This window comes from Cibotium barometz, chromosome 43, assembly GCF_041138505.1.
Source record: "Cibotium barometz isolate CiBa-2024 chromosome 43, ASM4113850v1, whole genome shotgun sequence".
In the NCBI taxonomy this organism is placed as follows: Eukaryota; Viridiplantae; Streptophyta; class Polypodiopsida; order Cyatheales; family Cibotiaceae; genus Cibotium; species Cibotium barometz.
Genome location: NC_141088.1, coordinates 39369757 through 39383859, shown reverse-complemented (window position 1 = coordinate 39383859; position 14103 = coordinate 39369757). Strand labels below are relative to the sequence as shown.

General features: G+C 50.2%; 1 protein-coding gene across 1 annotated transcript in view; it reads right to left on the bottom strand.

Annotated features, from left to right (window-relative positions):
* Positions 1 to 518: 518 nt before the first annotated feature.
* LOC147613901 (sterol 3-beta-glucosyltransferase UGT80A2-like) overlaps positions 519 to 14103 on the bottom strand; it is a 128765-nt gene continuing 115180 nt past the window's right edge. The window contains exons 14-15 of the mRNA XM_086781906.1: positions 4634 to 4783; positions 519 to 1143 (exon numbers count right to left, since the gene is read on the bottom strand). Coding sequence (XP_086638032.1) covers positions 964 to 1143; positions 4634 to 4783 — 330 coding nt within the window. The 3' untranslated portion in view covers positions 519 to 963. The remainder of the gene's footprint in view (positions 1144 to 4633; positions 4784 to 14103) is intronic.

The following is a 14103-nucleotide window of genomic DNA, read 5'->3' as shown; positions in this document are numbered from 1 at the left end:
TTGAACAACCATTCTCAAACTTAATACTCGTTGGGAACTTGAGAAATGATATTGATAGGCATGTTGACACATTATCGATCCATAAAAGGGTGATAGAGAGTTTGGAGAACATAAGCTTTACAAAATTGGGGTAGAAGATTTAATATAGATTTTGATAATAAATAAAGGTGCAAGTGCATGGTCAGAGAGTTAAGGTTTTCAGTGAACAAGGGAAAGAAGATATGTAAGGTTTCATTAGTAAAGTTGATGAACATAGCCTACCAAAGCGCATGCTGAAAATGGGTTGATAACAAAAACGTTTGTAAAGTATTAGGGACTGATTTTTTTGTTTAGAGGAGGAAGTGTAAGATAATGAATAAGGGTTGAGTTAGAGGGAAGGAGTGTAAGATAATGAAAAAGGGTTGAGTTAGAGTGATGTATTATGTTTATGGAAAAAAAACAAAAGCCCAAAAAAAAAAAACAAATTGGGTGGTGGTGGTGGGGGGGGGGGGGGGTGTTGGAGCCTGAACCTTTCAACATTTTATAATGTCCTTTACAACATTTTATAATGACCTTTACAATTGATCCCCAGTTCATGAAGATGTGCACATTCTAGTTCATTGGTGTTCCCTGATGGAGTAAAACTCTGCAAAAAAAATGATATATTCCCATGTTGTTGTATATGTATACTCTCAATATATTTACAATGGCTTCTGTCAGCAAAATTTTGTTCTAAAAGAATTTAGATGGGAGCCTGGATTAAAATGTCCCTTGCCATCTCTTTAAAAGCGCATTCCAAGGTGGTAAATATAATGAGACGGACCTAATCCTTCGCTAGAACTACCTTGGGGCCGAAAGGGGGGTGTGGGCTATTGAGCTAAAACATCACAGCTTTTAATGTCATCCATCTCCACACTATTATACTCACTATTCTTGCCCTTGCCACAACATTCACCCACATGTCACTCTATGTGGCCATCTTATTTAGTCGAAGCATGATAACACTGGAGAAGCCAATAAGCCAAAAAAGTTTGATTTTGAGGGCTTAGGTGGTGTGTCTTGTGGCATCTTACTCGGTAAATGCTTATGAAAAGCTTTGACAGCACCTTCTACCCCATCTTCCTCTGCCATAGCTTCAGCTAATTTACGTGCTCTTTCCTTCACCTGTACACCATGCACACAATCGATTTGCCCTCTCTCTCTCTCTCTCTCTCTCTCTCTCACACACACACACACACACACACACACACACAACACAACAATATATAATTAATTGCTTTTGTTTGATAATATTAGCTTGAGGTATTTTTAAAGACATTAATACATTTATCTTAGCTGAGCTTTTCAACGAGTCCATTTTCCAGGGCTTTCCCCAAATTGAATCGAAGAACGCCATTCATAGTTACATGGAATGGAACTGGAAACCGAAACAGAAGTGGCTGATGTCTACACAATGGATACGCCTGAAACTAGGATACAGCAGGTCTTTTAACATTATACAATAGATATTAAAAAATAGATCAGAAAATAAAAGAAATGAGGGTAAAATATGAGAGAAAGAAAGAAAGATATATTAAGCGTCTACTAAAGATCCAATGGGCCTATGAGACCAAAGTGATACAAAAATGTCCATGGCATATCTCATCATGGAATGGAGAATAAAATAAAACAAATCAAAACTATCTCACTAGGGAGAGGAGAAACTTGTGGTAGAACATAATTTCGAGGAGAGAGAGGGGTATATCTTGAGAGAAAATGGAGTGGTATTCTCAGGCCCAAAAATTCCTCGTGGAATTAACGGCAGAGGAAAAATTAATCAAGGGGTACACATCGCTAGCTACTAGGTCCAAACAAACTCCCTTCTCTTTAATTCACTAAGTTAAACCAGCAGCCATGTATAAAGCACCATTTCGGGAGCCACCTACTGTAGCTCCTCTCCTGCTCCTTGCAGCTACAGCTGCCTTTGCTCACTTCCATGCATGCCTTCTCCTCCACAGACTCACCTGCGCTTTGCCTCGCTCCTCCTGATTGTCGCCTTCTAGCTGCCATCACCTTTCGTGGCCATCTCTTTCTCCATGCACCCGTTTGCTCCTCTGCTCACACCGGCACCTGAGATTACTGAGGCCACTACAGGTCTTTCATACATGTTTCTTATGCTCCTACACTACCTGGAAACCTTCTAGCTTATCAACTTGTTGCTCAGTATATCTCGCATTCAGAGCTGTCATTAGCCTCAACATATACCATGGATCCTAACAGAAGCAGTGCTGTTTTCAAGAAGTTCTCTGGACCTAACTGCCCTACTTGGCAGAAAAAGATTCGTCTACTTCTCATGTGTGATGGTGTTTAGAACATGGTCAAAGACACCGAGTAAAACCTAAAAACCTGAAGGCATTCAAGGTGCAGTTTGGCAAGACAAAATGACAAGGCACTGGCACACATTGGCCTTGGTCTTACACATAGTCTGATTCATCATGTAGACTTCAACAAACTTCATCTGCAGCAGAACTACAGGTTATCTTGTCAAAGCCAAATATTCTGCCATGCAAAGCTGAATTTCTCTCATAGCTAGTCGTCTTTCACGAGCAAGAAGCCATATAGAAGCTTCCCCAAATTGTCATCAAAATATCCCAAAATCTGTAGATGCTCAGCTAGTGGACTGGTAGGCCTTTTGGCTTAACCACACTAATAGCCTTCTGAATTCCCCAATGAGGACCGAATTTTTCCTAGCCTATTCAATTTGACTAACACCAAATCATCATCAATCGGTCCTCTAATAGAGCCGAGGGCATCAACAAGCCCTTTGACCTTCAATGAATAATGTCAATTTCTTGATGCACATGAAACATAGATTCTTTCAGAGGACATTAGAGCACATGAAACATAGATTCTTTCAGAGGACATTAGAGTACTCTATGGTATCCATGGTCTTATCTATGGCAAGTTGGCCTTGTGGCTTTATGCCTTTTTAATGGTTCCCTTGGACAAGATGTATTGGATTACTTGATGCCTAGTAGTCTTACACAAGGCGGAAGTGGTATTTTGACTAATCCTACAGGCATGCATCTAGACTCTGGGTACAATACAAGATGATTGTATTATGAACGAATGATCAAACCACCAAGTACAATACCCTTTTATAGGCACCAAGGCCCTATCTTTTGACTCTTACTAAGGGGTGGTTCACACCTAGAGTGTTCACACCAAGTTGTCTATAGACCTAATGAACCATATGCCCATATCCCAAATGTCACATGATATTTTGGTGTATTATTTCAGCACATGTACATATGGTGGCCGTGAGGAGACAATTATTGGAGACACATTTGTGTCTAGATTTATATGTTTTTCTCATTCATATCCAATATAAGCTTATGATAAAGCTTTGGCAATAATATGGTTGGCTCTTGTGCCCGTATCTGATTTATGGTTTATTGATATCAATGAGTATATGGCAAGGCCAATTGGAAATATGGATGAGTTCTATGGACTTTCTTTGTGGAAGAAAGAATTCTTACTTCTTATGAATCTCCTTAAGAAGCGATTCTGCATTGGTCAGTTTCAGCCTGACCATTGCGCTATCTATTATGGATTGGTTACATTGCTATCTATTATGGATTGGGCTTTTAGACTCCTAGATTTGTTTTCTAGGAATATGGATCTATTTTGTGGAAGTTGAAGACTTTTGAAATATGCAAGACTTGACAGTTATGGATTGTATGACTCCACATACAGTCGAGGACAATTGTTTTGAAGAGAGGGATGATGTCACCATTTCTGAAAATTACAAGATTTACAAGCATTTATCATAATTTTACGTAGTTCTCAGAATTTATAACTTTTCAAAAGTGTGGGCTCTTGAGAAGTGATGGCCAGCCCATGTATTAAAGAGGGAAAATTTATTTATTGAAGCCTTCACAGGAAAGCAAACATTAAAAACTTATAAGGGCTTTCAAAGGAAAAAGCAAGGAAAGTAGGTTTGGCACCATATAAATAGACATGCTTGGTGGCTCTCATGCACACATAGGACCTTCCTTCACCATTCTGAGTCCTTTCTTTGCACCCCCACCAGGTCCTCCCATTCCCACTTACACCCTTGTCCACTTCCACCATGACTTGGGCTCCATTTACATCAATCACCTGAACAAAAACTTCACCAATCTTCACTTCTCAACCTCTTTATCCACACTCACCTCTTAAGTCACTTTCATTATTCATGAATCTCATCGTGTTAGCTTCCCACACACTAGACACTACTATTCTTCACGAACCTCATCATGTTAGCTTCCCACACAATAGACACTCTACCATTACACCTCCAAGTGGATCTCAGGCCCAAAAAAGCTGGTTGGATGATGCATACAAAGCTACAAGGCACCTTTTGTGGACATGGGCATTGGGACGGTGCAATTGGGACGATGCAGAGGTCTTTTGATGCCTCACCACTCAAGAGAAGAGAGCTTTTCTAGTCAAGCATGCGATTTTATACCAGATTTGCATGAGTGAAAATAGCATAGATGCTTGGAGAGCTATATATGAAGCACAATTGTCATTGCACACACAAATGTATCCCAGAGTCGTTGCCATAAAAACACTAGCCATAAAACAGGTAGAAAAATAATGACAAGAGAAGTAAAGATGAAGCAAACTTTACCTCAGGGTCCATCATATAGTTTATTGCATGGACTAGCTTATCTAGAGAAAACTGGTTTACAGGAATTGGAGGTGGCCCCACACCCTTTGCATGCACACAATCACCCCAGAAAAACTGGTCTCCAAAGAAGGGCACAATAGTTGTCGGACACTGCATTATTACATGTGCTTTGGAAGTCAATAATTGATACTAGTGAATAATCCACTTTTAACATTCAAATAATGGAAGACCTCTAATAACTTTATTATTTCAAGGTGTCAGCCTCACATAATAACCAAAACTCCATTGGTATAAATTTTCTTATATACAATACACAGGATAAGCTTAGGAAAACCTTGCACCTAGTTCTTCACTTAATAACCTCTGTAGTTTAACCCATCTACATATTCTACTAATGTCTAAACAACTAAAACCTCATTCACAGTGGTCTAAGCACACTTTTTTGTTGGACATGGCTCAAGCACAACTGCGAGAGTTGTGGAAGAGTTGCATACAGCATTCCTTCAGCAAAATGGACAAAAACGCAGTCCTTAGGCTCTTGTAAAAATGAAAAGAATCTATATTTCTTGGGGTCTCATGCACCTTGCCTATTTTGGTCATTGAGTGTCACATGCATAAGTCCTTTGATGCATGTGCCAAGAAAATTAAGAACATGTCCAGGGTAGCATAAAAGTTTTAGGGTTTAGCAGACCTTTGTGAGCCCTCACAAAGGGACGTGGTGGATTGAGTGACGTTGGTTGTAGGTTAGAGTTTGCACATGCTAGGTAGATGTGCATGCATGCCAATGATGGTCGTTTAGCCACCCGGAGGCAGATGGCCTATGAGAATGATCAAGCCAGAAACCAAAGAGCAACAAAGATCCATGTTAGCCATTGTTGGAAATTCAGGAAATCAGTAGCAAATCAGCATGCAGGTGAAATGGACATGTTTGGGGCAGTTTTAGAGTAGTTTTGGGCAGCCTAAGCATGTAGAAACCAACCTGGCCAAGGGACCTAGTGTTGGGCACCTTTTCAGTCTGGTATAATCGTACTAAGTGACTTTTCATGCACACCTTTAGGGCTTGCAAAGGGCTGGACGACTTGTGTTAGTTGGAGGGGAATTTTCCTATAATAGGCCTCAAATCCCCTCATTTATCATCATCAGCTTTCAAAATTCAGTCCTGTCTTGAGTAAAATGCAGCCCACATGTGGATTGACAGACAAATCGGGACAGAAAGTGATGGAAAGAACCAGGCAGAAAGTGACTGAAAGAATTGGATGGAAAGCGATTGACGGAACTGGTCACAGACAAATGTAGGTAGCGGGATGAAACTGGATGGAACCAGACAGAATTAGATCGAAATCTTCGAAGAGTTTCCAGTTTGGTAAGCGTTGAGGGCATGACGAGGTAAAGAGTGAGCATTCAGCCATTGTACTTCATTCTCATATCAGTAAACCAAAAGCAAAGGGGAGGGGAGGTCCTGGCCATTGGGACACAGTGTCAGTGTCTCTGTGCATAATTGCTTGATTTTCTGTTGTCTATGCAATCCAAACTTTCACTCAATTGTGTTAATTCAGTCACTTCCGCAAGGCTTACCTATTGGCATCACAGCAAGGCTTAGACAACAGATTCAAGTTAAAAATTTATCTCTTGTGAGAAGAAATTTTCATTTGGTTGATAAATGTATATGGTAGAATTGTGGTCCGGTCGGGGTACATCCATGGATTGCATGGAAACTAGAGCTCCGTCCATAGTTCTGAGGATACAGTTGATGTGCACAGCCCGCACCCACGTGCCACTCTCCGATCACTACACCCCATGACTCAACTTTTGATAGGATTGATACAGCCAAACGAAAGAGGACCGATAGGCATGGGAGGCAAAGGACGCTTGGGATGCCGAGTGGTGTGCCAAGGAGTGCTGCACCGGGAGGTAAGGGCCGAGGCACAAGAGCACTACAAATGAGAGGACTGGCGCAAGGCTTACAAGGACCGAAATGAGCTTGAAAGCTGTTACCCTGACCAAGAACATTGTAAGTAAACGATTCCTACTCCAAGCTTTCACATGTAAAAGTGGTATCGAAGTTATGGTGCTCAAGGGAACACCTGTAAGAGCAGCCCACACACCCACTAATTTCTTTCATGTGGATGGTTTACTATTGCTCCATGGCAACATGTAAGAGCAGCCCACACCCCTAGTGGATGGTTGGTTTGCGCTCAGGTAAAATCCTAACCACTCCCACTATGGAGACCCCAGAAGAGAGGAGAGAGCAAGAGTCACAAGACAAACCTTTGGCATACAGATACAATCACTCGGAGTCTCGTGCCCACTTCAACATCCACCCCGATCGATATAATGCTCAACGAACTATACAAGTTCATCCACGATGCAGTGGCAAGTGCCATTGTTGCCACATCACTACTCGTGGTTTCCCAACCACCACCTGTACCCCAACCAAATTACCAATGCCCCGACTCCGGAGAAAATCTTTGATTTGGAACATGACTGCCTCCAGGACGCTCATGAGCTATCCATGCTCCAGATGCGGCTATACTTTAATGCCACAATTGAGAAGATTTGCCGAGAAGAAGAAACCCATCAAGACTGAACCTAGATCATCAAAGGTGGACGAAGATCTTCCGAGAGCAACAAACTGCAGAAGAGGCACAACGACATGAAGAGCACAAAAGGTTCCTCATAGCCATGGACAGCAAGACGACCAGGGCTTCTTCGAGTCTAGGGAACCCTTTTCCAGAAAGGATCACCTTTAGTAAGTACGATGGTAAACTCGACCCCTCTTCTTTATATTCATGGTTACATCAGCTTGAAAGCATACTTTTCAACAGTAAAAAGGTTGGATAAGAAATTTTGTGTTGGCAAACTATCACCTGACTGGCAATTCCATTGTTTGGTGGCAGGACTGGTCCAAAGCCCACATCAGGCACATTGTCATGGATTATGAGTGGGACCAGTTCGTAACCAACTCCAAGCAGCAGTTTTGTCACCACATTACCTTGACAGATTTGAACATGAGATCCAATGTGTGCACCAGAGTTTGCAACACCCATCCTTTAGTTTGCCAACAAGGTCACTCACCTGGCCTTACAGTTGGGATAGTGACAAGAGGACAAGAGAGGGCAATTCCTGTTTGGGCTTGACTTGCAAATCCAGTTGGATATGCGTATCTTTAAACTTTAAGCCCAAGACGTTCCAAGATGCAGTCTCACTTGCACAAAGTGCGAAGATGAAGTATAACAATGGGAAGCCCAAGACCAATCAGCCCGAGACACCCAAGAAGACACCAAATGCACATACAAAGGGCCAAAATCAATACCAAACGTGGACAATGCGAAGACAAAACTCTGGAGCATCACACTCCAAGAAGTTGGACAACTTACTCTACATCAGAAGGCTAAGGATCCCCAACCGAGGCTGTCGTTCCCTGCCTCTCCTTTTTGGAAGTAGACCTCCAGCTCCTCGCTTCGACAATCGCATCCTTAGGGGCCTCCACCTTGGTATGCAAGATTGTGGGAAGCTGCCGCCAGCGTGTAGACAACTTAGGGATCTGTTAACAAGCTAGTCTCCTTGGCACGCCTAGAGAGATCATTGATATTCATCCTTTGGGGCATGGCTACTACCAGGTTGAGTTCGACTTGCTAGCGTCGTCGGACAGAGGCTGAGTCCCGTCGCACTGCGTACGGCCTAGGACTTCTTTGCGAGGTGGCAGTACGGCTTCAACCTAGCATCCGACCCTCTCATTGGCGTTTCAAGCTTTTCCATGACAGTCTGCTTCCCAGGCCTTAGGAAAGAGTACCTTCTCTCCTCCCGGTGATAGGTGGTGCTATCAAGAGAGTGATGAAACCCCCCTCTACCACTACTTCCATTCTTGCTCGGCAGCCGGGATTCCATCCCTTCGTATCTACGTAGCCTCTCCGGAGATAGTGTTGCATGCTATATCTCTTCCTTGCCTCCAAGGAGGCCCTATTCTGCAAAGAGTGGAGTACTCTGGCCTCCCAGGACAATGTTTCATATGCAAGCAGATGGGACACCTCGCTAGAGCTTGTCCTTGCCGTCACTCCAGGACCCACCCCACCCCCCCCCCCCCCCCCCCCCCCGCTCCCCCCGCGTGGTAGTCCCAACTCAAATCCTCTTTAGGGGGGTGGGAGGGAAGTTGGCCCCCATGCAGCAGAGCACCACCAGGATCTGGCCACGGCCGCCACTGATGCAAGAGTGTGGCAGACCGTTGGCCCGAGACGGAGCTACCAGTCGACTTCCAGAGCTGAGCAGCGCCATTAAGTGCACCAGGCTGCTGGCAGGGCACAAGAGGGTATGCTTTTGTCAGAGAACCGTTTTGAGCATTTATCTTAGCAGCCCCTGAGGGTGAGCACCACCCCCCCCTCCAACACCCCCCCCCCCCCCCCCCCGCCCCCAAGTTACCTCAAGGCACCCACCTCCGGCCCCTTCTGTTTAGAGCTTGTTTGGAGACCGTTACCTCACCGAGATTCCTCTCCAGGTCCCCAGATCCAAGTGAGGCCCTCTGGCCCTTCCGAACCTTCGCTGGACCCTTTCTTGCATCCCTTACCTCCTCCCTCCAAGGAGGATTCCTCCCCTCCTCTTCCTTCTCCCACCCCTCCCCTGTCGTCCCCCCACCCCTCTCCACCCCCCGCCCCGCCCAAAACCCACCTTCGTCTTCAACTCTCCCCTCGGTAACTTCCTTTGATATGACTCTGTCAGAGCCCCCTCCTTCCGCCTCTCCCGAGCATTCTCGCTGCCCTTCGGCCGCGCCAGACCCAGAGCGCAGAGGCGGCCGGCGAGTTCAGTTCGCCGCTTGACGCATCGTTCCTTAGAGCCGGTTGAGATGGCCATCGCAGCCTCTCCGGTGAGGGCTCTCCTACCAGAGTCACCAGGAGCACCCCCCAACCACACCCACCCCCCCCCCCCCCCCCCGCCCGGGTTTTGGGGCAGCCATTGGATTACAGTTTCTTCCGATGTCTCCCCATTGAAGGAACTGGTATTTTCGAGGAGACAGTAGCTCCCATTCGGATTTGTGTGGTGTTTCATCGCTCTAGGCCCTCCACGCCAGAGAGTGGCGCGATGATCTTCTCCTTCCTCTTGAGTGCAGCATTGGGGATGAAATGGGATATGGAGTCCGTGTCTGCCACCATCTAGGGGCAGGCAATCGAGCTCTCTCATCATTTGCATCACCTGTGCATCACAAACATCCTTACCCATCTTTGGCCCTTGGCTCGGATGGAGTTGGGAGACTCAGGCCACAAAGATCAGGATGGGGAGGTGGTGTCCTACAGCTTAGAGGTGCTGCTTTTTGTGTTCCTTCATATCTCAGTAGCAGCACCCCTTCCCCCCCCTACAAATACCTGCATTGCGATAGGTGGCGCCCAGATTATGCTTATTCTTGGGCTTAGACAGAGTGGCGTCGAGATAACTGACGATCTGCGCCTGCGAGCTTCGCCTCTCCCCCTCCCGCTGCTTCTCGCCGTCGCGCCCCCCTCTCCCCCCCGCCTGTCCCTCGTCTTCTCCTCCGTCCTCTCCCCCGCCTCCTTCCTTGCACCCTTCCTCGCCTTCTCCCCCCCGCCTTCTCCTCCGTCCTCTCCCCCGCCTCCTTCCTTGCACCCTTCCTCGCCTTCTCCCCCCCGCCATCGCTCCCCCGCCTCCTTCCTCGTTTCCTCCCCCGCCTTCTTTCCCCCCCGCCTTCTCCTCCTCCGCCTCCTTCCACTTTTCCTCCCCCGCCATCCCCCCCCCCCCCCCCCCCCCCCCCCCCCCCCCCCCGCTTTCTTCCTCGCTTCCTTCCCCCGACATCTCTTCCCCCGCCTCTCCACCCCCCTCGCCTCCTCCTCCTCCGCCTCGCTTCTCTCCCCCGCCACCTCTACCCCCTCCGCCTTCTCCTCAGCTGCGCGACTCTTCCCCTCCGCCTTCTCCCTCTCCTCCCCTTCCGTCTCGCCCCTCCCCCCACCGCTAGCTCCCCTGCCTCAGCTCCCCCCCCCCCCCCCCCCCCCCCCCCCCCCCCCCCCGGCCCGCCCCCGCTATCCTGTAACCCTCCGCCTCTCCTTTTTCCTCGCAGGGCTGTGTCCCTCCCGTTGGTGACCCCGGTTTCTGGCCTTTTCCCTCTGGAGGACTCCATGGAAGCCGCTCCGACTACCCCTGCCGATTCCGGTCTCCGTCTGGAGTTCACAGCTGAAGATCATCAGTTGTTTGTTTCCACAGTATCCGCTCTTGAGGCCTCCTCCTTGGTCTGCAAGATAGTGGGTAGCCGTCCGATGCCGAGAGAGCTTCGCGACCTTCTGCAAGGCAGCCTTGTTGGCGTGCCCACCAAGATCGTCAGCGTAGATTTTTTGGGACGTGGCTACTACCAGGTGGATTTCGAGTCCCCCCCAGGCAGCTCAGATGGTGCTGGCTCGGAGCCCCATTGCCCTCCGCTCATCCCGGGCGTTCCTGGCGCGATGGACTCATGGTTTCGACCCCGCTTCTGACCCGCTAGCAGGCGCGACAGGTTTTCCCGTCACTATCTGCTTTCCTGGACTCCGTAGGGAGTACTTGCCCCTCTTGTCATCCATTGGCAAGGCGTTCGGGCAGGTGGTGGAGACGCCTCAGACAGCGGCTTCAGTGATAGCTCGGGCAGCAGGACTCCCGGCCATTCGTGTTGTGGTTCCGTCACCGGAGTCCCTCCCGAAGACGATCCTCCTCCCTTGTCTTTCTGGAGGACATCTGATACAGCGCGTGGAGTATTCGGGCCTCCCCGGCCAGTGTTACACATGTCGGGAGATGGGCCATCTCGCACGCGCCTGTCCCCGCAAGGGGGTTCATCCTTCACGCTATGCCGCCTCTGGACCCCCTGCAGGAGACCCGAGGGGTGGCCATCCACCTCAGAGACCGGACATCCCTGGCTCGCCACAGCAGGCGCCATCATCTGACGAGCAGGCCCCGGCGGAGGATGCCGCGCAGACCCAGGAGGCTGGCGGATGGCAGGAGGTTCGCCGGCGGAAACGCCCGACCCGCAGGGACCGTCGCAGACGCCAGCAGGCAGCACAGGCTGGCGGACAGGCGACTCCGGCTGGCGTACAAGCACCTACCCGCACTTATGCTTCAGTCAGGGATAGGCGGCCAGCAGGTCCCACCCCGATGGACGAGGATTCAGACTCAGTGCCCGTTGAGGCCGCTGGTGGAGCCTCCCACGTGGAGACCCCACTCCCGCCTCCCCCCGCGGGGGACCCCGCCCCCTCCTTGGAGCAGATTCCTGAGGACCCTGGGCCGCACTCTGCGACCCCCGGCTCCTCTTCCCCTCACCCGGAGAGCACCCCTTCCACCCCCCCCTCTCCCCCCCCAGCCCCCCCCCCTCCCGCCTCCCCCGGCGGCCCCCCCTGACACCTATCCTCTGGCAGATGCCTCTCCATCCTCTCCATCCTCTCCCCCCTCCTCTCCGCGAGCCCCCATCCCTCCCTCGGCCTCTCCAGGATACTTCGCCAGACCACCCACTGCCCCGGGGCAGCGCAGCTGGGTAGGCCAGAGTTCAGTCCAGCGGCTGTTCCACCGCCACTCCGGGCCGGTGGAGATGGCGATCCTAGCTTCGCCCGCCACAGAGTTCTCTCCAGCCTCCCCTGGGGGGGCCCCCGCGAGTGATGGGGCTACCAGTGGATTACGGTTTTTTCAGGTGCCTCCAGCTGGATGCTGGCCCGTTCGAGACACTGGTCGCGCCCTTACGAGTTTGCGTGGTGTGCCATCCCTCTCGTTCTCCTTCAGTGGTGAGCAGCATGGTGGCCTTCTCCTTTCCTCTCAGTGTTGCCCCAGACACAGCATGGGATTGCAACTCTGTAGAGGAAGTTTGCGTGATCAGATACTGGAGTTTTCTCACCACTTCAGTGACTTGGGGCTCACGGACCTATTGCAGACCCGATTACACTCAGCCCGCATGAGCTTGTTTGGTATAGGAGATTGGCGGGTGGATCCGGTCCACACCTCAGTTGAGGCGGTGCTACTGATTCTCCTCCATGCCGCCCCGAGGGTGCAGCCTACCTTTAGATACATATATGCAGAGGATTGGTCTCACGCCTATGCCCTGGACAGGGCGAAGGCGGAGTGGGGCTGGACACAGAGACAGGTCACCCTCTTTTTGGAGAGACTCCGCACCCGGACAGACAGTGACTATTCCCCCTCCAAGCCGGCGCCCAAGACTCATAGAGTGGAGGGCAGATCATCCGGGCCGGCTGAGAGGGGTGAGCCAGTGGCGGCTGCTTCACTTGCCATAGCTCATCCATGAGGATCCTCTCATGGAACATCCAGGGTCTCGGTGGACATCGCTGCTACATTGGTCGGGGCAGACTTCGCCAGGAGATCCAGAGGGCTCTCGTTGGAGGACCCATAGATATCCTTTTCATCCAGGAGCACCACCTTTCTGCCGGGCGTACCCGCACCTGCGTGAAGATCTTGCCAGGCAGGAGTCACACTTTTTGGTCACCGGCATATGGCTCCCAGGGGAACCAGGGTGGAGTATGCATCTCAGTCAGCGAGCAGCTTCTATCCGAGGTTGTGGACTCTGGCACTCTGGTCCAGGGTCGAGCGCAGTGGATCATCCTTCGGGTTGGGGAAGACCGCATTGGCTTCCTCAACTTCTACGCCCCTAATGGGGCGACCGGGAGAGCCGAGTTCTGGAGCACCATTAGGCAGTCCCTCCCCTTGGCAGACCACTGGTGCCTAGGGGGGGATTGCAACATGCTGGAGGATGCAGAGGACAGGATGGGGGGCAACCAGGAGACCACTCATGGGCCGGAGCTCGCTGCCTGGGAGGAACTAGTGCTGCAGGTGAGAGGCCAGGATCCGTGGACGCTCCCGGAGTTTGGCAGGTTGCAGGGGAGTTTATCTTTCTCGCGCTCGGATAGACGGGCCACAGGAGTTAACCTTTCCCGCATCGACAGGTTTTACATTGATGAGTGGGCTTGTGATAGAGGTGGCACTGTGGGCATACTTGCAGGCTCCTCGTTTTCAGACCACTTTCCAGTGCTTCTCCAGATCGAGGACCCTACGAGAGGAGAGCGGGGCCAGAGCGTCCGGATTCCAGATTGTCTCATAGAGGAGCCCGAGATTGCGACCAGAGTTGAGCAGGTCTGGCAGGAGCTGCAGTTCAGGAGAGGATCGGCAGCCAGCGATCTTGCCAGGGGCTTGCAGGAGATCAGTCGGATGCTCAGACAGGCTGCCCTGGACCGTCTGGACGCCTTCAGAGAGCAGGAGAGGAGCCTGCGGAGGAGTCTAGCGTCCCTTCAGAGACTCCAGGAGAGGGATCCTACGAGCCCTTGGATCTCAGAGCAGATGGAGTCAGCTCGCACTTAGATCAGATCCATCGAGGAGAGGAGGGTGGAGTTCCGATTCCATGCTCAGGCTTCTTTTTGGACACAGGCTGGAGACAGAGTGACTCGAGATTTCTTTGAGGCGACAGGGCCTCGCTTCAGACGAGAGGGTCTCAGGCGTCTTCGGCAGGCTGA